The following is a 24,997-nucleotide window of genomic DNA, read 5'->3' on the forward strand; positions in this document are numbered from 1 at the left end:
AAAAAACTCCCCACCCTCCGTTCTTCCTGAAACTCCTCATGTGATCATGCTTTGTATTGTCTATATTGTCCATGTACCTATTGATTCAGCATTTAGACGAACCAAAATACTGTATTAACATCACAGTAATCCATCGTGTTGCCAGAATTCAGGATAGGATACTATTGTATACCTTCCATGTCATTAATCATATGTTGCTTATAATTAATTAATCACAGCACATGTTGGTCATGTGCTGTGAAGTATTAATACATATTATCTTATGATATTTATATTTTTCTTTTTTTTCTTTGTTTCCCTCTTATTTTTGTAGCTTTATGAGATCGGAGTCCGTGTGTCAATATAGGATTAAATCGCGACTAAATCCAATGTGCCGGCCCTTTCCCTGCTTATCTCTTTTTTGACAGGGGCTCGGGCGCCAAGCCGGGGGTGGTGTTGTTGAGATTTATACTACTCTTTTGATAGCGGATGTACAGCGTTCCCACTCATCTGTACCTCTTTGTTGCGGTGCAGCTCTGATTGGGACCGCTAGATGGCGCCCGCACCGGAAGTTGGAGGTCATGAGGTACCTCATCACTTCCGGTGGGACCGCGCTTATAACGCCGAGCGGAATATGGTACAGACAGGCCACGACTAGTGGCGCGGCTGTCTGTTACCAATCAACCGGAGCACATGAGGTAAGTTCTACTACAACGATCTCCCATCTGTACGGCGGTAATGGCATTTTTCCTTCACAATCTCTGCTGGCTAAATGTGTTTTCACCTCCTCCTCTCAATATTCACTTTCTGGGTAGGTTCCTAATTGGACTTATCTTTCAGTTCACTCTCAATAATCCTGCACACTTTTAACCTTTTGGTTACCATTGGTCTGCACCTGGTCTATAACCATATGCTACATCTCTATCTCCCACATGGTGTTTGTGCACCACTGGCTTCATCAACCCCTCTTGTTTCCTTGCCTTATCACTCTATGTAGCCCCCTTTTCTCTTCCACAACCTAAGCATGATCTTTTCACTGCTATGGCCCTACTTTTGGAGAACGTGGGTAACGTACCTATATACACCTGATTTCAGTATCATGTGGGATTTTTAGTAACTAGCTTCTTCCTTTTATGGAATGCTGGTTTTTTCAGATTTACTCCCGTTCGACCGAGCTCGGTCCGGTTCCTGTTAAAGTAGCGGGGTCAGGTCTGGCTGGACTTTGTAGTTCAGGGTTATTACCCGCCATTGGATGGATCGCTATGATCCCTGATACACGGACGCTGATATGGCTGCTTTGCTCTAGATACAACTTGTGGTGAGCCCTACTACACTGTAATTTCTATATCTGATTGTAATTAACTTGGTATATTTTTGTAAACTGACTGTATGTTATTCATACTTAGAACCAGCAGAGGTCACCATTCCTGTATTGTCCCAGAAGAAGCCTTCCGGCGAAACATGTTGGACACTAGTGACCCCTAGCACCTTTCAATGGTTCTATGTACATTTAAGTATCTTTGCGATATCAAGATGTATCACTGTATGTGATTGTTTTTATCGAATTTGTAATAAAAATTATAATTTTATCTTGTTTTTGAATTATTTATCTTAAACATATACCCTTACAAGCCTCACCCTTAAAATCCCACCATTTGGTTCACGCCCACCTGTAGCGGTTACTCTGGGGCACAAATAGAGTCCGCAGGGATAGTGATACCATTTTATTTTTCCTTGTTCAATGTATCAATAGGGATGTGGTGTTGGCTTGCTGGGTACATTGGCCAGTTTAGGCATGGCACCTTCCTTTTCTTGTATACGGTCATAATAAGGTCAAATGCAAAACAGAATAAGGTCAACTGCAAGTCAGAATAAAGCCAACAGCAAGTCAGAACAAGGTCAGTATAAGGTTAAATGCAAAACAGAATAAGGTCAAATGCAAGTTAAAACAATGTCATCTCAAAGACAGAATAAAGTCAACTACTACTGTAGTTAGAATAAGGTCAATTGCAAGCCAGAATACATTTAACTGCAAGTCAGAATAAGGTCAAATACACGTCAGAATAAAGTCAACAGCAAGTCAGAAGAAGGTCAGTATAAGGTCAAATGCAAAACAGAATAAAGTCAAATGCAAGTCAAAACAATGTCAACTTAAAGCCATAATAAAGTCAACTACTACTAAAGTTAGAATAAGGTAAATTGCAAGCCAGAATACATTCAACTGCAAGTCAGAATAAGGTCAAATACAAGTCAGAATATAGCCAACAGCAAGTCAGAAAAAAGTAAGAATAAGCTCAAATGCAAGACAGAGCAAGGTCAAAAATGCAAGTCAGAACAATGTCAACTTCAAGCCAGAATAAAGTCAACTACTAGTCAGAATAAGGTCAATTGCTAGCCAGAATAAATTCAACAGCAAGACAGAATAAGGTCAAATGCAAGTCAGAATAAAGTCAACTACAAGTCAGAAAAAGATCAGAATAAAGACAACTGCAAGTCAGAATAAAGTCGACAGCAAGTCAGAATAAAGTCAACTGCAAGTCAGAACAAGGTCACAATAAGGTCAAATGCAAAACAGAATAAGGTCAAATGCACGTTAAAACAATGTCAACTTAAAGCCATAATAAAGTCAACTACTACTGTAGTCAGAGTAAGGTCAATTGCAAGCCAGAATACATTCAACTGCAAGTCAGAATAAGGTCAAATACAAGTCAGAATATAGCCAACAGCAAGTCAGAACAAGGTCAGTATAAGGTCAAATGCAAAACAGAATAAGGTCAAATGCAAGTTAAAACAATGCCAACTTAAAGCCATAATAAAGTCAACTACTACTAAAGTTAGAATAAGGTAAATTGCAAGCCAGAATACATTCAACTGCAAGTCAGAATAAGGTTAAATGCAAGTCAGAATAAAGTCAACAGCAAGTCAGAAAAAGGTCAGCATAAGGTCAAATGCAAGACAGAGCAAGGTCAAAAATGCAAGTCAGAACAATGTCAACTTCAAGCCAGAATAAAGTCAACTACTAGTCAGAATAAGGTCAATTGCTAGCCAGAATAAATTCAACGGCAAGACAGAATAAGGTCAAATGCAAGTCAGAATAAAGTCAACTACAAGTCAGAAAAAGATCAGAATAAGGTCAAATGCAGGTCAGAAGCACTTGTGAAGAAACTCAGATGGAACTCAGAAGTGTCTACAGCTTATTTCAATTGCAACATGAATGCACCTGAAACACGGTGCATCTACACAAGTCTAAATTTGGCTAGAGAACTATCATTTCCCCTGTAGCTACCAGTGAACTATAGATCTCAGTGTTTCCCATTTGCATGCTCGCATTTGTAGTACCTCAGCCTTCCAAGCTCATGTCTTCTTTATTTAAAGCCTTACTTAAAGCTAACGTTTTGTCTTTTTTTTAAATTTCCCACTGGAGGTATAAATAGAGCTCAGACTCCAATACTCACTTATATTACTTAGCTGTCCCTTGCAGTATAACTTTTTTGCCACAGGATGTCCTCGGTTTTCCAGGTCGAATGACACCCTGAGTAATTCAACCGTAAAGACTGAAGAAAGGCTTTGTGCAGGGTGTCATTGCCCCCCCCCCCCCCCCCAGCACAGGGCTTTGCACTCATGATGTATTGATGCACAGAGCATTGCTAATGTCATCATATCTGCATCTCTGCATTATTCAGGACCGTCCACTTTTGGGAGAACACCAAAGATGAGCTAGCATGTCAAAAGGCTGGCTAGAATAAATCAGATGACGCTGAGTAAACAAAAATGCAAAACACTGCGGGAAGGAGGGGGGCATTAAGGGGGGAAGGGGGACCTTCAAAGGGCACAGAGCCTGGGCTTTAATGGAAATCTGTAATGAGACAAATATAGAGCTACTCTTGCTGCATCTTCCTCCTGAAAATACTCCAATAGTTTTTGACCCTCTTATGGAGAACAATGCCGATCTATATTTCGGACTCAGAAGGTGATTTGGAAAGCACTGGGGGCATTGGATCAGCAAGACAGCCAGGCAACTGATCATTTCCAGTAGGACAGGACAGTGATAGTTTTCTATGAAAACAAACTCTATGTAGCTTTTTCTTACATATAGGGTGGAGTAGCCTTGTAGTCACAGTTAGGATAGTCATCATACTCATGGTCTTCATCATCAACCTCTTGGCTTTTAGGGGGTGAAAGCCCTATAAAAATATACACAATTACATTAGCTTTTTACCCTTTAGAAGTGATGTTGTATATCTGTTTTTATAGATTATCTAACCACTTGGGGTCCTCTTGGCTCACCCACGTTTTCAAGGATATAGGCAAGAACCTTAAGTGGCAATCCATGCCCGCATTCTCCACCTTATGTGGGCTGGAAGCTGGCAGGTATAATGCTCCCTGGGGTGAGCAAGCTTTTGAGGCACAGATACCAGTCCAGTAGTAACTGGTGATATTTTCAGGTGTTTTACTGTGCTCCAAAAAGAAACAGTTCAAAAACTTCAAACACACAAAACCCTATCCGTGTCCTGGCACTAACCACACAAAAGACATGACCTGTCTGCTCCCCAGGCTGCAGAGCACTCACTGTGTGTCCAGGTGAGCCTAAAGGGTCTGCATAGGAGAGGTTAAACACCTGGGGTGGATCAATGTTATCAAAAGGTACAGTCAGGTACATAAATATTGGGACATGGACACAATTCTTATCTTTTTGGCTCTATACACCACCACAATAGATTTGATGATACAAACAAGATGTGCTTTAACTGCAGACTTTCAGCTTTAATTTGAGGGTATTTAAATCCAAATCAGGTGAACAGTGTAGGAATTACAACAGTTTGTATATGTGTCTCCCACCAAAAGTAATGGGACAGATTAACAATCATAAATCAAACTTTCACTTTTTAATACTTGGTTGCAAATCCATTGCAGTCAATTACAGCCTGAAGTCTGGAACACATAGACATCACCAGACGCTGGGTTTCATCCCTGGTGATGCTCTGCCAGGCCTCTACTGCAACTGTCTTCAGTTCCTGCTTGTTCTTGGGGCATTTTTCCTTCAGTTTTGTCTTCAGCAAGTGAAATGCATGCTCAATCGCATTCAGGTCAGGTGATTGACTTGGCCTTTGCATAACATTCCACTTCTTTCCCTTAAAAAACTCTTTGGTTGCTTTCGCAGTAAGCTTCGGGTCATTGTCCATCTGCACTGTGAAGCGCCGTCCAATGGGTTCTGAAGCATTTGGCTGAATATGAGCAGATAATATTGCCTGAAACACTTCAGAATTCATCCTGCTGCTTTTGTAAGCAGTCACATCATCAATGAATACAAAAGAACCAGTTCCATTGGCAGCCATACATGCCCACGCCATGACACTACCACCACCATGCTTCACTGATGAGGTGGTATGCTTTGGATCATGAGCAGTTCCTTTCCTTCTCCATACTTTTCTCTTCCCATCACTCTGGCACAAGTTGATCTTGGTCTCATCTGTCCATAGGATGTTGTTTCAGAACTGTGAAGGCTTTTTTAGATGTTGTTTGGTAAACTCTAATCTGGCTTTCCTGTTTTTGAGGCTCACCAATGGTTTACATCTTGTTGTGAATCCTCTGTATTCACTCTGGTGAAGTCTTCTCTTGATTGTTGACTTTGACACACATACACCTACCTCCTGGAGAGTGTTCTTGATCTGGCCAACTGTTGTGAAGGGTGTTTTCTTCACCAGGGAAAGAATTCTTCGGTCATCCACCACAGTTGTTTTCCGTGGTCTTCTGGGTCTTGTGGTGTTGCTGAGCTCACCGGTGCGTTCTTTCTTTTTAAGGATGTTCCAAACAGTTGATTTGGCCACACCTAATGTTTTTGCTATCTCTCTGATGGGTTTGTTTTGTTTTTTCAGCTTAATGATGGCTTGCTTCACTGATAGTGACAGCTCTTTGGATCTCATATTGAGAGTTGACAGCAACAGATTCCAAATGCAAATAGCACACTTGAAATTAACTCTGGACCTTTTATCTACTCCTTGTAAATGGGATAATGAGGGAATAACACACACCTGGCCATAGAACAGCTGAGCAGCCAATTGTCCCATTACTTTTGGTCCCTTAAAAAGTTGGAGGCACATATACAAACTGCTGTAATTCCTACACCTTTCATCTGATTTGGATGTAAACACCCTCAAATTAAAGCTAAAAGTCTGCAGTTAAAGCACATCTTGTTTGTTTCATTTCAAATCCATTGTGGTGATGTATAGAACCAAAAAGATTAGAATTGTGTCAATGTCCCAATATTTATGGACCTGACTGTATATGAAAGTAGCCTAGGAGATGTCCTTAAACAGGACTTTTCCAGGCTACCTGAGAGACACTCTGCTACTATATCCAGTTCCTGACAATAGGACATCCATGGACATCTTTGGGTTGAGTTGCTTATACTGGGATGATGCCTGCAGCTACAGGCACTGTCCTGGTATGAAAATTTGTTCCCTGTAAAGCAAAAGTCCCTTCTTCAAGCAGCAGAAAGGGGCCCCCCTCCCGCCACTACCGCCTTTCCCAGGCTCTCCCATACGATCGCAGAGCCCGGGAGCGATGCAACCTGTGGTGACAGCTGCAATACACAGAGAGAGAGGGACTGACGTTGTTCCTCCCTCTCTGTGACCCCGAAACCTAGAAGCAATGAGGATTTAGTCACTTCTAGTTTCGGCTCCTGGTTTACCTGGCTGTTAACGGCCAGGAAAGCATCCTTTCAGACCAATCCGTGTCTGGTTGGCTGCATTGGAGGCCAGAGGAGAGATCTGGGGTCTTCAATAGACCTCAGCTTTCTCCATAAAGAGGACCTCTCATGGCCCATGCTGTCACAAGGGATGTTGTTCATCTCTTGTGATAGCAACAAAGTTAATACAAAAAAAATTGAAAAGACAGTGTAAAAAAAAAAAAAAAAAAGTTTAAAAATAGTTAAATAATAATAAAAAGATTAAAAGCGCCCTCGTCCTCCCATGCATATGTAAATGGTGATCACACCAGACTTGTGAGGTATCGTCGCAAACGTCAGAGAGAGAGAAATAATTTCAGTGCCTCCTCTGTAACTCTAAACTGGTAACCTGTAAAGGCGTTTAAAGTGTCCAGAGTTTTAAGTACTTTTAGGAACCGTACTTTGGCGCCATACCACGCAGCTTTAAAGTGTGACATGTTAGGTTCTTATTTACATCATCTTTTATATTCTACCAAAAAAATGGGTCTTATATTGCGTTTGTGTGCACTAAAATTCAATCAAGTTCATTTTTTCCCCCAAAAAGTTGTGTTTTAAAAACCGCTGTGCAGATACCATGTGACATAAAAAAATGAAAACACCCATGATTTTATTCTCTAGGGCCTCTGCTGAAAAAAAAAAAATATATATATATATATATATATATACAGTATATATATATATATATATATATATATATATATATATATATATATATACATATATATATATATATATATATATATATATATATATATATATAAATAATGTTTGGGGGTTCTAATTTTCTAGCAAATAAAAAAAAATTAGATTTTTTTACATGCACAGTATTTGAGAAGTATCAGAATTGGCCCAGTAAGGAAGTTGACATATATATATATATATATATATATATATATATATATATATATATATATATATATATATACATATATATATCAGCCAATGGCTTGCTCAGCACTCTTTTCAATTACATTGCTATTGCTCTCAGCTATCTCTGAGGACTACAGAACACCTTCCTCTTATAGTATGGACAGAGATGTTCTGCTGACAACAGTGCTCCTCCATAAATACAATAAAGTAAATGTAGCCACCCTAGGACAGAAAGTAGGTTACTGGCAGGAACAAAAAATGAAAAAACAAAAAAAAAAAAACACAACAAATGTAATCATCACATCTAAGGCTTGGTAAGCTGCAATGTTACTTTTTTTTAATTTGTGTACTTTTTTTGGACAAGTACGACTATTTTGTAGATTTTATTTTATTTTTATTTTTTTATTTAATAACTGGGTAAATGAACAAAAAAAATAAAAAAAATATTACAGTGATATAGGATGTGTTGGATGAATCTTTGGAAAAAGTTTGAAATGATTGGGCACTTACCTGGAGAGATGGGTGCAGTGTCAAAACCAGATGGGAATGCTGAAACAATTGAAAACAATATCATCAATCACAAAGAAATGGATAGAATGCACAAATATCAATACGCCCCAACCCCAATATTCGTAGTATAGTCCCATCCTGACAAACCCATTCACAAAATATTTATTACTGTAGTATATCATCGTTCATGAAAAAAATAAAATCACAAATTTTACTACCTGAATCCTCAGGCTTTTTTCTCCCTAAATCCTCCCAGAGCATTGTTTTTTTGTTTTTTCATTTAAGCTTTTGTAGTCTACCTCTACCTCATTTTTCAGCACAGATAGAACTTGCATTTGATAGTCGATTTGGAACAAATATTTTTATTTCCTTTTTTTTTTTGTTAGAAATTAACCATAAAAAAAATAATAATTTTATCATTTTTCCCAATGCAATGATTACATAATATCCGCATTCCCCTAATAGCTACACCTAAATATACATAAATAGTACTAATTATTTTAAATTTCAATGTCTTTCCCAACTTACTATACATCATTTTTCAGGGCGGATAGGGCTTTAATTGGGAAACAAATTTTGGTACATAATTTTATTTCTTTGGTTTTTATTGGAAATAAATAGAGGGAAAAAAGGGGGGGGGGGAAACCTGCTTTTTAAAATGTAAAATAATTATTCTCCATACTGTTTTTTTTTTTTTTTAACCGCTTGCCAACCGCCGCACCACTATTTACGTTGGCAGTCAGCCCCTCACAGGCAAAGCGACATAGGGCTACGTCGCTAGCCTGTGAGGCTCTAGGGAGTGAGCGTGCGCCGCCGGAGGCGCGCTCCCGCACGGTCACTGACCCCCCTCCCGCGCGTGTGCCCGGCGGACCCGATTTCCGCCGGGCACTCGCGGTCGTCCGTGACACCGGAAGAAAGGCAGGCGGCTAATGTAAACAAAGCCGCCTGTCATTCTCCCCTGTGTAAGAATGGTGATCATACGGTTCTACTATGTAGGACCGTTGATCTCTGTTCTTACACTAGTAGCCACAGCCAATCACAGTTAGAAACACGCCCCTAGGACACACTTAACCCCTCCCTCTCCAATAAAGTTATCTCCTTCACTGCCAGTGTCATTTTTACAGTAATAGTGATTATGTATAGCACTGATTACTGCAGTAATGTCACTGGTAACCCCAAAAGTGTCAAAAATGTCAGTCAAGGGTCCGATCTGTCCGCCGCAATGTCGCAGTCCCGCAAAAAAAAAATCGTGAAAAATATTGTTATTTTTGCAATATTGTCGCTCTCCTTTTGTTTATAGCGCATGATCAAAAAATCGCACAGGTGATCAAATACCACCAAAAGAAAGCTCTGTTTGTGGGAAAAAAAGGACGTCAAATTAATTTAGGTACAGCGTCGCACGACTGCGCAATTGTCCATTAATCACAAAATAGGCCCTGGTCAGGAAGGGGGTAAAATCTTCCGGGGCTTAAGTGGTTAAAGATTAACATTCGAGCTGTGTAGAATTTAGCTTGAGAACATTTGATTTTGGCCCATTTGCACAGAACAAGTTTATGTTCAGTTTCCATGAATAAACAGATACGTCATTTTTTGAAAATAAATTAATTCCTTAACATTCCTTATATATCTAAATTAATTCCTTAACCACTTGCCGACCGCCGCACGACTATCTACGTCGGCGGTCAGCCCCTCACAGGCAAACTAACGTAGGGCTAAGTTGCTTGCTTGTGAGGGTCTAGGGAGCGAGCGCGCGCCCCCGGAGGCGCGCTCCCGCTCCCGCGTGGTCACGGACCCCCCCGCGCGTGTGACCAGCGGACCCGATGTCCGCCGGCCACTCGGCGATCGGCGGGGGAGAGGGAGAAAGTCAGGCAGCTTGTGTAAACAAGCTGCCTGTCATTCTCCTCGCTGCAAAGACACTGATCACATGGATCTACTATGTAGATCCGTTGATCAGTGTCCTTACAGCTGAAGCCACAGCCAATCACAGTAGAAAGCACGCCCCTAGGGACACACACAGCCCCTCCCTCCCAAATAAAGTTAACCCCTTCACTACCAGTGTATTTTTACAGTAACAGTGCATATGTATAGCACTGATTACTGTAGAAATGTCACTGGTAACCCCAAAAGTGTCAAAAATGTCAGTCAAGGGTCCGATCTGTCCGCCGCAATGTCGCAGTCCCGCAAAAAAAAAATCACATATCGCCGCCATTACGCGTTAAAAAAAAAAAACAACAAAAATGACAAAAATATTTCCCCTAGTTAGTAAACGCAATAACTTTTGCGCAAACCAATCAAAATACGCTTTTTGCGTTTTTTTTACCAAACATATGTAGCAGAAAACAAATTGGCCAAAAATGTTAAAAATTTTTGATTTTTACATTTTTTTTTTTTAGGAATTTCATATAAAAAAACGTGAAAAATATTGTTATTTTTGCAATATTGTCGCTCTCCTTTTGTTTATAGCGCATGATTAAAAAATCACACAGGTGATCAAATACCACCAAAAGAAAGCTCTGTTTGTGGGAAAAAAAGGACGCCAAATTTGTTTAGGTACAGCGTCGCACGACCGCACAATTGTCCATTAAAGTCACGCAGTGCCGAATCACAAAATAGGCCCTGGTCAGGAAGGGGGTAAAATCTTCCGGGGCTTAAGTGGTTAAAGATTGACATTCGAGCTGTGTAGAATTTAGCTTGAGAACATTTGATTTTGGCCCATTTGCACAGAACATGTTTACGTTCAGTTTCCATGAATAAACAGATACGTCATTTTTTGAAAATAAATGAATTCCTTAATATATATCTAAACCCAAACCTTTTTATGGTAGCGTAAGGATGGTTAGAAACCTTCTCCGGCAAAGGAGATTTACCACACCTTCTTGTCCTAGACAACAGGAAGTGAGGAGAAATCTCTCTAAAGTGAAGGCTAACCCCCTCTTAGATATTTGGCCCTGGAACAGGTGTCCCCATTGGAAGATTTCCCCTCTATTCCTGTTCCGGTGACAACTGTAACATTTTGATTTCCTATTACTTTAAAGTGGTTGTAAAGTCAGAAGGTTAATGCATTAAGATAAAAAGCCTTCTGTGTGTAGCAGCTGCCCCAACATCCCCTAATACTTTAATATCAAATAGTGAAAATCGAATCCAACTAGCCGCGTATTGCATACAAACTCTATATGCGTGAATAAGAAATACATAAATAAATTAAAAATCACTGAAACTTGACATTGGATAGGGATTGGTAGATCATGCACAGAGATGAACCGTGCCAACAAACAGCCCACATCCAATCCACTGTGACCCAATAAGATAATAGATGATAATGATAATTGGTAGTGTTTGCATGCAATGCGCGACTGGTTGCATTGGCTCCCGCGGCTGTCAATCAAAGTCAGTGAGCCATTCAGGAGAGAGGGGGGTGGGGCCTAATGGCAGCTCCGTGTCTGAATGGACACATGGAGCTGCAGCTCGGCTCGGGTGCCCCCATAGCAAGCTGCCTGCTGTGGGGGCACTCGATAGGAGGGAGGAGACAGGAGCAGTGACGAGGGACCCCGAGAAGAGGAGGATCTGGGCTGCTCTGTGCAAAACCAACTGCACAGAGGAGAGAAGTACAACACACAAAAAAAACGAGACTTTACAGTCATTTTAAGGCTGTGGTCAAAAAAGAGAAGTGTAAATTTTCATACGGGGACACAGGCAGCAAAAATCTGCCAAGGGTACAGATCCCTCCCTATTTTATCCAAAACTGGAACAGAAACTTTAAAGCAATTTTTAAGGTGAGGTATACATTTTACAACGAGGGTAAGTCTCCCCAGTAGGGGGGGGGGGGGTCGCAGCACCAAAAAGAGTGTCAATTTTGTTTATTAAAAAAACATAAAAAACATACAGCTTACTAATAAAAAAACATTTACATATGTACAAAAACCCGTGCCAGTCACATCAGTCTCTGCACCAGAGGAGCTTACACTCCAATAACCCCCCCCCCCCCCAGTCTATTATTATAACTCTTACCAATAATAGACTGTGACTGTAGGGGACGGGGACGGGGACGGGGGTAAAGTGTAAGCTCCTCTGCTGCAGAGACTGATGTGACTGGCTCAGTGCACCCTGTACAGCACTGCGGTATATGTCAGAGCTATATAAATGTATGCTTATAATAAAGGTGTTGGACTGTGGGGGGGGGGGGGTGCATTTGAGTGTAAGTTTTTCTGGTTCTGGTGAATGGGTCAGTGATCTTTGTACAGTGCTGTGGTATATGTCTATATGTCAGAGCTACAGTATATGCATGTATTATAATAATAGTGTGTGACTGTGTATGTGGGGGGGTCGGGGGGAATAGAGTGTAAGCTCCTCTGGTACAGAGACTGATGTGACTGGCTCAGTGTCCTCTGTACAGCACTGCGGTATATGTCAGAGCTATATACATGTATAATAATAATAATAATAATAGTGTGTGACTGTGTATGTGGGGGGGAGGGGGATAGAGTGTAAGCTCCTATGGTGCAGAGACTGATGTGACTGGCTTAGTGTCCTCTGTACAGCACTGCGGTACATGTCAGATCTATATAATTGTATAATAATAATAATAGTGTATGACTGTGTATGTGGGGGGGGGGGAGGGGGGAGAGATGGAGTGTAAGCTCCTATGGCACAGAGACTGATGTGACTGGCTCAGTGTTCTCTGTACAGTAATGTGGTATATGTCAGAGCTATATAAATGTATAGTAATAATAGTGTGTCTCTTTGTTTGTGTGTGTGTGTGTGTGTGTGTGTGTGTGTTTGGGTGGGTGGGGGGGGGGTATTGGAGTGTAAGCTCCTATGGTACAGAGACTGATGTGACTGTGTGTGTGTGTGTGTGTGTGTGGGGGGGGGGGGGGTATTGGAGTGTAAGCTCCTATGGTACAGAGACTGATGTGACTGTGGGGGAGGGGACATTAAAGTGTAAGCTCCTCTGGTACAGAGGCTGATGTGACTGTCTCAGTGTTCTCTGTACAGTACTGCAGTATATGTCAGAGATATATAAATGTATATTAATAATAGTGTGTGACTGTGTGTGTGTGGGGGGAGGATAGAGTGTAAGCTCCTATGGTACAGAGACTGATGTGACTGGCTCAGTGTCCTCTGTACAGCACTGCGGTACATGTCAGAGCTATATAAATGTATAATAATAATAATAGTGTATGACTGTGTATGTGGGGGGGGGGGGGAGGGGGAGAGATGGAGTGTAAGCTCCTATGGCACAGAGACTGATGTGACTGGCTCATTGTTCTCTGTACAGTAATGTGGTATATGTCAGAGCTATATAAATGTATAGTAATAACAGTGTGTCTCTTTGTTTGTGTGTGTGTGTGTGTGGGGGGGGGGGGGGGGGGTATTGGAGTGTAAGCTCCTCTGGTACAGAGGCTGATGTGACTGGCTCAGTGTTCTCTGTACAGCACTGCGGTATATGTCAGAGCTATATAAACGTATAATAATAATAGTGTGTGACTGTGAAGTGACATTAGAGTGTAAGTTCTTCTGGTGCATGGACTGTTCTGAAAGGCTCAGTGTTCTCTCTACAGCACTAGGACATATGTAAGAGCTATATGGATGCATAATAATAGCGTGTGAGTGCAGGGGAGGGGGGTATTGGAGTGTAAGCTCCTCTGGTGCAGAGACACTAGGTATATAAATAGATAAAATATATGTTCTGCTCTCATACACACCTTTAACATCTCTCCCCACTGAACTCCTGCGGCTGTCGGGGGGAATGGGAGACCTCCTGTAGGCAAAAAATATAAACTTTTTATTACCATTCCCTTTAATTTCTGCTCTAAAGAAGATCTAACAACTAATTGGCAAACCTGTAAATAAACCAATATTAAAAATACTGTATATAAAATATAAACACACAGTTAAAACATCAAAAATTAAATAGCACTAGAAATAGATGTCAGCAATATCACTTGATATTATTGTTGTGTGTAATTGTGATACATTGCACACATCAGAATGAATTAAGGAATTATGGTGCTAATCGCCGGCAGCGCGCTCCCGCCCCCGCTCGTCAGACGGGGAGCCAGTGCGTGTGACAGGCGGCTCCGATGGCCGCCGGCCACTCGCAATCTCCCGCAGCTGACAGAGAAGGATAGACGGCTGATGTAAACACAGCCACCCGTCCTTCTCCCTGAAGTGATCACAGAGGCTATGTAATACTGCTATATAGGATCACATGTCTCTGTGTTCATCTCACAAGCCACGCCCCTCTACAGTTAGAATCACACCCCTAGGGACACATTTAACCCCTTGATCACCTATACTGTTAACCCCTTCCCTGCCAGTGTCATTTTTACTGTAACAGTGCATATTTTTAGCACTGATTACTGTAGTAATGTCACTGGTACCCCCAAAAGTGTCAAAAATGTCAGTTAGGGGTCCGATCTGTCCGCCGCAATGTCGCAGTCCTGCATAAAATCGTAGATCACTGCCATTACTAGTAAAAAACAAAACAATAAAAATGACATAAATCTTTCCCGTAGTTAGTAGACACAATAACGTTTGCGCAAGCCAATCCAAATACACTTATTGCGATTTTTTTTTTTTTACCAAAAATATGTAGCAGAAAACAAATTGGCAATGTTAAAAAATTTAAAATACATTTTTTTTTTTTAGAATTTCATATAAAAGAATGTGAAAAATATTGTTATTTTTTCAAAATTGTCGCTCTTTTTTTGTTTATAGTGCATAAAATAAAAATCGCACAGGTGATCAAATACCACCAAAAGAAAGCTCTGTTTGTGGGGAAAAAAAGACGTCAATTTTGTTCAGGTACAGCGTCGCACGACCGCGCAATTGTCCGTTAAAGTCACGCAGTGCCGAATTGCAAAATAGGGTCTGGTCATTGAGCAGCCAAATCCTCCGGGGCTTAAGTGGTTAAAAATAAAAAAATGTTTTTGATTTTTACATTTTTTTTTTGAGAATTTCATATATAAGAATGTGAAAAATATTGTTATTTTTTCAGAATTGTCGCTATTTTTTTGTTTATAGCGCATAAAATAAAAATCGCACAGGTGATCAAATACCACCAAAAGAAAGCTTTATTTGTGGGAAAAAAAGGATATTAGTTTCGTTTGGGTACAGCGAAACACAACCGCGCAATTGTCCGTTAAAGTCACGCAGTGCCGAATTGCAAAATAGGGCCTGGTCACTGAGCAGCCAAATCCTCCGGGGCTAAAGTGGTTAAAAAAAATAAAAAATTTATAGCTATCCATCCAGTAAAACCGGTACTACATTTGTTTAGTGCAAATGGGGCAAAATCGAATGTTATCAGGCTTTCTGCTACAGGTCAAATGTTACTCATTCATTAAACAATAGAGTGGCTCAGAAAAATGACACATTATGGGCACTAGATGGAGCTGACAATCATTGGGAATAAGTATTTATTTTCGGTGATCCTAAGCTCCATCTAGTGGCTGTAATGCTGTATTGTTCCATCCACTAAAATTTTTGTCAAAGTGTAACCTTCGATCAGTAAAGGAAATAACCTAAGAACATTCAATTTTGCTCCATTCGCACCAAACGAATGTACCAGCAGTTTTGCTGGACAAATAGATATGCAAAAAAAACATTTGTATTAAATAAAAACACATATAGGATTAGCATTTTATCATCAATCTTACATAAATGGAACATAGAGCTATATTTAATGCTGTTTTTATCTAAAATAGCTGCAAAGCATAACACGGCAGTCGTTTTAAAAAAAAAGCTGCAAAAGTGCATCTCAATACAATTAAATAGCGTTACATACGGGACGGTGAGGGACATTTCCTGGGTAGACATGATGGTGTGGGAGGTTGACGTTCGAGGCAAAACTGTAAAAGATGAAAGCAAGTTAGAAAAAAGTGGAACTGTCATTCATTTATTTAATAAAATGATAATATTAATCACTTCAATACCGGGCACTTCCACCCGATCCTGCCCAGGCCAATTTTCAGATTTCAGCGCTGTCGCACATTGAATGGACAATTGCACAGCACTGTACCCATAGGACAATTTTTATAATTTTTTTCACCTTTTTTTGTTGATATTTAACCACTTAAGCCCGGAGGATTTTCCTGCTAAACGACCAGGGGGTATTTTGCGATTCGGCACTGCGTGACTTTAACAGACAATTGCGCGGTCGTGCGACGCTGTATCTAAACGAATTTGGCGTCCTTTTTTTCCCACAAACAGAGCTTTCTTTTGGTGGTATTTGATCACCCGTGCGATTTTTACTTTTTTGCGCTATAAACAAAAAAAGAGCGTACATTTTGCAAAAATAACAATATTTTTCACATTTTTTTATATGAAATTCCCCAAAAAAAAAATGTAAAAATCAAAATTTTTTAAAATTTTCAATTTGTTTTATGCTACCTATGTTTGGTAAAAAAAATCGCAAAAAGCGTATTTTGATTGGTTTGCGCAAAAGTTATTGCGTTTACTAACTAAGGGAAAGATTTCTGTCATTTTTGGTGTTTTTTTTTTTAAACGTGTAATGGCGGCGATCTGCGATTTTTTTTGCGGTACTGCGACATTGGGGCGGACAGATCGGACCCTTGACTGACATTTTTGACACTTTTGGGGTTACCAGTGACATTTCTACAGTAATCAGTGCTATACATATGCACTGTTACTGTAAAAATACACTGGTAGTGAAGGGGTTAACTTTATTTGAGAGGGAGGGGCTGTGTGTGTCCCTAGGGGCGTGCTTTCTACTGTGATTGGCTGTGGCTTGAGCTGTAAGGACACTGATCAACGGATCTACATAGTAGATCCGTGTGATCAGTGTCTTTACAGCGAGGAGAATGACAGGTGGCTTGTTTACACAAGCTGCCTGACTTTCTCCCTCTCCCCCGCCGATCGCCGAGTGACCGGCGGACATCGGGTCCGCTGGTCACACGCGCGGGGGGGTCCGTGACCACGCGGGAGCGGGAGCGCGCCTCCGCGGGCGCGCGCTCGCTCCCCAGAGCCTCACAGGCGAGCGACGTAGACCTACGTCACTCTGCCTGTGAGGGGCTGACTGCCGCAGTAAATCTACTGTGAGCAGTCAGCAAGCGGTTAATCACCACTGGGTTTTTTTTTTTTTGCTAAATAAACAAAAAAAGATAGAACATTAAAAGAAAAAAAAACATTTTATATATATATATATATATATATATATATATATATATATATAATTTTCCGTTATAAAATTTTGCAAATAAAATATCTTTCTTCATAAATTTAAGTAAGAATGTATTCTGCTACATTTCTTTGGTGAAAATAAATCCGTGTTTATTATTTAGTCTGTAGGAAAGTTACTCAAACTATGGTAAATATATCTTAAAATCGGTCAATCTTGACAGCTCATTTTTTGAGGCCTGAAAATACCAGGATGGTACGAATACCCCCCAAAATGACCCCTTTTTTGGAGAGTGGACAGTCCAAGGTATTTAGTAAGAGGCATGGCAACTTTTTTGAAGTTTTCATTTTATGTAACAATTATTTGGAAAAATTATAAATTAAAAAAAAAGTGTGTTAGAAAAAGAAAAGAAAATGTAATAAAAAAAAATAATTTTTATTTTCTTTTATTTTTTTTACATACTGCCACCAGTGCAGTAAAGTGTTATCATATAACTGGTGTGGAGGTGATAATAGACCCTGACTAGTGACAGCATATAAAACAAAATAAACAATTACATTAGTTTTTTTTTTTTTTTTTTTTTTTTTTAATGATTTTTTTTCTAACACACTTTGACCAGAACAATATAATGTTACCATAGTAAAACTGTACTACTCTTAGTAAGTGATCAGGAATTTTTTTTTTTTTTTACACATTATGATTGCTTATACCAATGATACTCATTGGTATAAGCAACCGTTTTCTAGCTAGTTTATTGTCCCATTGCAGGTGAATACTGTAAATAAAAAAATATTATTGCAAAGGAAAAACACTGCAAGAAAGGATTTCAGATATTGTGCCTCGGATTTGTAAAGTTGGTTACAGGGTCTCCTTCACTCTAAAATTAAACTTTAACTCTGAACCCCTTTTAGCATTGAACCCTAAGAATTATTTCTGACCCTAATACTTAACTTTTTCCCTAAACTTGAAACTCAATCCCTAAAGTAATCCCTTATCGTGTAATCTCCCCCAACACTTAACCCCTATCATACAGTATATCTAATCACTTAACCTCCCCCAACACTTAACCCTTCATATATGGTATATCTAATCACTTAACCTCCCCCAACACTTAACCCTTAATATACAGTATGTCTTATCAATTAACCTTCCCTAACACTTAACCCTTAATATATCGTATAGCTAATCACTTAACCTCCCCCAACACTTAACCCTTAATATACAGAATACCTTATCACGTAACCTCCCCCAACACTTAACCCTTAATATACAGAATACCTTATCACGTATCCTCCCCCAACACTTAACCCTTAATATACAGAATACCTTATCACGTAACCTCCCCCAACACTTAACCTTCATATATGGTATATCTAATCACTTAACCTCCCCCAACACTTAACCCTTAATATACAGTATGTCTTATCAATTAACCTTCCCTAACACTTAACCCTTAATATACAGTATGCCTTAGCACTTAACCTCCCCCAAAACCTAACCCTTAATTTATCATATGTCTTATCACTTAACCTCCCCCCAACACTTAACCCCTAATATACCATATGTCCTATCACTTAACTTCCCCCAACACGTAAACCTAATATACAGTATGCCTTAGCACTTAATGTCCCCCAACACTTAACTCATAATATGCAGTGTGCCTTATCACTTAACCTCCCCTCGACACCTAGCCTTTAACATAAAGTATGTACTATGACTTAACCTCATCCCAACACCTAATCCTTAATATACAGTATATTTTATCACAAAACCTCCCCCCCCCCCACACTTAACCCTTAATATACAGTATATCTTATTACTTAACCTCCCCTAACACTTAATCTTTAATATACAGTATGTCTTATCACTTATCCTTCCCCCCGACACTTAACCCTTAAGCATAAGGTATGTAATATCACTTAATACCCCCAACACTTAACCCTTAATATACAGTATATCTTATCACTTAAACTCTCCCCCACACTTCACCCTTGACATACAGTATGGCAGTGAAGTCAGTGAAGCCATAAATAAACATTGGATACATACTTATGTTCCCCGAAGGTCCTTTCATGACTATAAAACTTGATGAGGGGGGGTGATACTGGACTCTAGAAAAGAAAGATAAGTGAATATAAATAAAAAGGCCTGACCCTTTTGTAAGCCAGGGCAACTTAAACTGAGCATATTTTGAAGAAAGTACACTTGCAGAGGTTACCTACAGTGAAAACTGCACTTCAAAACCATCAGCAGATAGAAATATATAGGCAGCTGAAGTTACATGCCGATCTCAGCTTTCCCTGTGAAGGTAGATGTTCACTCCGCCTCCCGAGCCTCGCTATTGGTACTTCAAATGTGATGAGTAAATTCAGACCAACAAGGAGAGAGGGGGTGGGGCCAATCTTGATTTCGACTAAAAAATGTGAGCCTAGCATATAACTTTAGCTGCTAATGTTACTAGACTATTGATAACAGATCACTGAATGTCATCTTTGCTTTTTGCATTTTTTTATCATATGTTCGGCTGGTATGGCCGAGGTTTGTGTCAGGTTTTATCCCATGTTGGCTCTCCAACTACAGCAACAGAAAGCGAAAATTTACAAACTTTCTTGATTTGCTTGGAAAGATAAAATGTTTCAAACACACACTTATACCATCTAATGGTATGGTAGGCCGACGCTGGCTCTGCTGAAATTCCTGTCTGTTCGAGAGTTTGAGGTGTTTCTCCCATTCTTTGTGTGTTTGGCTTCCCCTGTTACATTCCTCATAATATCAAATAAGTAAGAACCCAGCAGGTATGGTGGGAACCACTCCTAATGGGCACAGAAGGTGTATAGACCAAGAAACTCAGCACAGGGATGATGGAAACCCTCATGGGCACAACGGTTGTTTAAACCTAGGAACCCAGCCCAGGGATGGTGGGAACCCCTCATAATGGGCACAGCAGGTGTACAGACCCAGGAACTCAGCACAAGGATGTTGGAAACCCTCAAAATGGGCACAACAGGTGTTCAAACCTAGGAACCCAGCACAGGGATTGGTGGGAACCCCTCATAATGGGCACAGCAGGTGTACAGACCCAGGAACTCAGCACAGGGATGGTGGGAACCCCTCATAATGGGCACAGCGGGTGTACAGACCCAGGAACTCAGCACAGGAATGGTGGAAACCCTCAAAATGGGCACAACAGGTGTTCAAACCTAGGACTAGGTACCAGAGGGATGGTAGGAACCCCTAATAATGGGCACAGCAAGTGTACAGACCTGGGAACCTAGCACAGAGTTGGTGGAAACTCTCATAATAAGCACAGCAGGTGTACAGACCTGGGAACTAAGCACAGGGATAATGGTACCCCTTATAATGGGCACAGCAGGTGTACAAACCTGGGAACTCAGCACAGGGATGGTGGTACCCCTTATAATGGGCACAGCAGGTGTACAAACCTGGAAACTCAGCACAGGGATGGGGAAAACCCTCTTTATGGGCACAGAAGGTGTACAAACCCGGGAACTCAGCACAGGGATGGTGGGAACCCCTCATAATAGGCACAGCAGGTGTACAGACCCGGGAACTCAGCACAGGGATGTTGGGAAACCCTCATAATGGGCACAGCAGATGTACAGATCAAGGATAATTTATGCCACAGTACAAATAAACTGAATGAAACCTCCAGAAGAAGAAGGCTGCAAATTTGTAAGAGGATATTTTCTCTCACTTCCTTTTGTGTTTTTGGGAAAGCGGGAGAGCTAAAATCTCCACTACGGGAACAAAATAACGACCTCAAAAGAAGATCTAGTGTCATTCTCAATCAGAGTTCCATGGAACCACCACTGTAAGGTTTGCATGCTTTCTCCTTACTGGCAATATATGAGATATTTTTTACAATGACCACTGATGGATTCGTTTTGATAGGGGTTCCCTGAGACCCAAAAGATATTTTAAAGACTCATCTAGAGTAATTAGGAAAGGCCGATCTAATGCTTTTGCCCCTATAAATATGCAGAATATTGTGGAAAGAGGGGGGAATATACCCTTCTAGTGGTCAAAAACAGTATTGCACCACTTTAAAAGGGGCCGCTGCCCAACTTAAGATGTGCACTAGTTGGAAAAAGTGATCCACTGATGATATTTAGCAGTAATGTGCGTAAAAATGTCCTACAGGGGCAGTGACCACATAAACAAAGAAAAATATTGTAGATCCTCCAGATGAAGTCAAGGGAGAATTCACCCGGGAAAATAAAACAATCCATCCCCCTTGAGGTAAAATGCTCCTATCAACTTAAGCATTAAACTCTGTGGTTTTAACAAAAATGTCAAGCATTATAGGGGCAACCCTGCATCTAACAGGCAGGAGGAGAATACCACATTTGACCACTAGATGGGGCTAGGTCTATTTGTCTCTAGGTCTACTTGTCTCCATCTAGTGGCCAAATATGGTATTTTCATTTTAAATCAATTATTCACACTGGAACAGCACAGGATATTGCCTGTTCAATATTTTTTTTCTTTTATACGCAAGAAAGGAATGTGCATCCTCTTTTACTGGGCAAATGGTTATGCATTTTTTTTCATAAATCAGTTCCTTAGAGTCACTTGTCAGTATACTCTTGCTGTTGTCCTGTGATCACAGTTGTTGAGATACAAATCTTGCGTATTGTGAACACCAGTGATTAGGTAAACTTACTTGTCATCGTAGTAACCGGTCTCTGTTATATGAACTGAAAGAGAGAGAAAGTTAGTAAATTAAAGTTGATGATTGAGCTGCTTGTTTGCCATCCCTGTTACCTCCCCTCCCCCACATCAATATTATAAGAACATTTTTATACAGTGTTTATATATATATATATGTATGTGTGTGTGTGTGTGTGTGTGTGTGTGTGTGTGTGTGTATATCATCCCTAGCATTGCTATAGTGCTAGAGTTTTGGGATTTTTGTGTTAGCGTAGATAAATTGCCCCCTTGCTGGCAGCCAAGCCCATGTGTTTTTTCTGGGTCAGGGTTGAGTGACTCAGGGAGGCTGGATGACTCAGCAGCAGCATCTCTGGCGACTCCCCCTGCTTGCTGGAAACTTGGAGAAGATTCCAGAAGAAGCTGAAAGGGGTCTAGGAGGAGCTGTCTGGAGTATTCTGAGGGCCCTGACCAATCTCCAACAGATGGGTTGGCAGGGGGCAGGGGGCAGGCCGTCAAAAACTCAGGTTCAGCCCAGCTGTGGGAGTGTGGAGTTCGGGTGGAAGATGGAGATGGAGATGGAGTGTTCGGCTGTCGGAGGCCTTTAACAGTAAACCTCTAGTCTGGGAGGGAGGGGGGTGAACTCAGGACTGGGCTCGGGTGCGGGAGGGACCCCTTCTCATGACACATGGAGGGATCCTGACCAGGAGGCACGGGAGCAAGGAGAGGACAGCAGGAGGACACTGCAGGGCAAATCTCCAGGGAGAAAGTCAGCCAATAGGGTTGGAGAGTGTTACAGTCAGAGGAGTGAGAGGCATGCCTGAAGGGACTGGGTGCAAGCAGTCTGAGATGGATGCAGAGTCAGTATGGGAGGACTGTGGAGAAGTAGCCTCGAGGGCTAGTGAAAGGGGCAGCTGCAGCCAGGCGGGCTGGCACTGCCTAAAGAGGTGGTACTGGGAGCGGTAGCCACAGGAATAGGACAGCTAAGCACCAAAGACCTCTTTTTCTGCTACACTACCAAAGAGGCCCACGCTCCCTGCCTGCAAAGCGAATTGATCTGGATCTGAGTCTGTGTTGGATCAATTTGTCAGTGCTAGCTGGTCCTGGAAGATGTAGTTCTACAAGCAAGTCTGTGCTGGAGGTAGAAGAGAAGAAGTGTGTATATATATATATATATATATATATATATATATATATATATATATATATATATGCTGGATGTATATAGTTTGTGCCCCTGAAGGTTCCTTTGTTGATCAAGTGGGCATCCCATAACAACTCTATTCCTATCCAAGTTTAATCCCCCTAATTAAATACAAAAAACAAAAACTGCAAGGACTGATTCCTGACTTCTGAGTGTGTGGAAAATGTGTGTGCCTGGCTGTGCAGGGTGAGAGATACCCATATTCACCAGCGGCTCCTACGGGGGTAGCACTACATATATATAATATTATCTCTGCTAGGCCCCGTTCAAAATTGTGCGACGCGTTTTGTCAGCATGTGTTTTGCGCAACAGGATAGGGAAGCTTGTTCACGTGCGCTCCTGCCCATGGAACTCCCTAGGTGAGAATGCAGCCTTGGAGCTAAAAGGTTGGTGAAAATGGAAAAACTGTTTGTGGAGGCTGACAATGCTGGAAGTATGCTTGGACAGCCTGATAGTTAGGATTGCCTTTTGCGTGGGTTTGTGCCAGAACATGGCTTGGATTTTGAACTGTTTAATTTTGGAGCACTATACAGCACCTGTAAATAGCACCAATCACAGGTATGCGCAGGGGGTGTGCCAGGTGTGCCTGGGCACACCTTAATCACTATGTGCAGTGCAGATTTCCCCTACTGCCTGTTGGCTGCCCCACTCCTCACTGCTGCTGGCTTCCCTCCTCCCTCCTCTGGCTGCTGCGGGGGGACGTTTCAGGGTGGAGAGCACGGAAAGGAGCTAGTAAAAATGTAATTTACCAGTGCCTTCCTTTTCTAAATGAACACACCCAATCACTGTGTTCATTCATAACTGAAGCATAGTAAACCGCGTCTACTATGCTTCAGTTTGTGAATGAACAGGAAGCTGCACAGAACAGAGCACTTCCCATTCATTCACTGTCCAGTGCAGCTGAGGCTGCAGAGAAAAACATGTGTGTTTGAGCTTTTGGGGGGCACACTCTACACACCTATGGCACTAATAAACACGCTGCTGTTTGGCAATATACTACTGGACTAGAATCTGTGCCTAAAAAGGTTGCTCACCCCAGGGAGCATTATACCCGCTACTTAATTACTTACCCCCACAGACCCGTATAGACAAAACCTCATACCTGGGCGGCACAGTGGAGTAGTGGTTAGCACTTTCACCAAGCAGCAAGAGGGTCGCTGGTTTGAATCCCAACCACGACACTACCTGCCTGGAGTTTGCAAATTCTACCTGTGCCTGTGTGGGTTTCCTCTGGGTACTCCGGTTTCCTCCCACACTCCAAAGACATACTGGTAGGTTAATTGGATCCTGTATAAAATTGGCCCTACTATGTATGTATGAATGTGAGTTAGGGACCTTAGATTGTAAGCTCCTTGGGGGCAGGGACTGATGTGACTGTACAATGTATATGTAAAGCGCTGCGTAAATTGACAGCGCTATATACCGTAAGTACCTGAAATAAAAAATAAAAATACCTGGGATCTTCCTTCTGCAGCCGATACACAGAGCCGTGATGAAGATAACAGGAAGGACCAAGGCCAAAGCCCACAGGGTACTTATAGGGTCCATGGCATGGGCCTGGAAAAAAAAGAATGAATAAGAACACTGTACGCAAATTACATTTTAATCATTTTCTTTTTTCACAGAAATAGAGCTTTCATTTGGAGGTATTTAATCACCATTGGGTTTTTTATTTTTTGTTATATAAACAAAAAAAATACTGAATATATTTAAACCCAAATAATTATCAATCTCCTCCTCTTTTCGTATGAGGTGTTCCAAGCATGTGAACGAAATTATAATCTGATAGATACAGAGGTCTAAAATGGAACACTCGCAAAATGATTTTTCCGCTCAGGAATATCATGGGACTCCTTGTGTGGATATTAGGTCCTTATGCTGTTCAAGATGTTTCTATATTATT

At 41.1% G+C, this 24,997-nt stretch overlaps 1 protein-coding gene across 1 annotated transcript; it reads right to left on the reverse strand.

The window, feature by feature from the left end:
- Window positions 1-2,654: 2,654 nt before the first annotated feature.
- Window positions 2,655-24,642, reverse strand: LOC309558530 (uncharacterized protein; the record flags this gene model as incomplete). Its single annotated transcript, XM_082261610.1, has 8 exons — window positions 2,655-2,658; window positions 4,070-4,163; window positions 8,087-8,125; window positions 13,789-13,844; window positions 15,870-15,933; window positions 19,272-19,333; window positions 21,907-21,940; window positions 24,549-24,642. 8 exons carry the CDS (start codon window positions 24,640-24,642, stop codon window positions 2,655-2,657), a joined length of 447 nt encoding a protein of 148 aa, XP_082117736.1.
- Between the last annotated feature and the right edge of the window lie 355 nt (window positions 24,643-24,997).

The sequence above is a fragment of the Pelophylax lessonae genome (genome assembly GCF_965119305.1).
Source record: "Pelophylax lessonae genome assembly, chromosome: 6".
Lineage (NCBI taxonomy): Eukaryota > Metazoa > Chordata > Amphibia > Anura > Ranidae > Pelophylax > Pelophylax lessonae.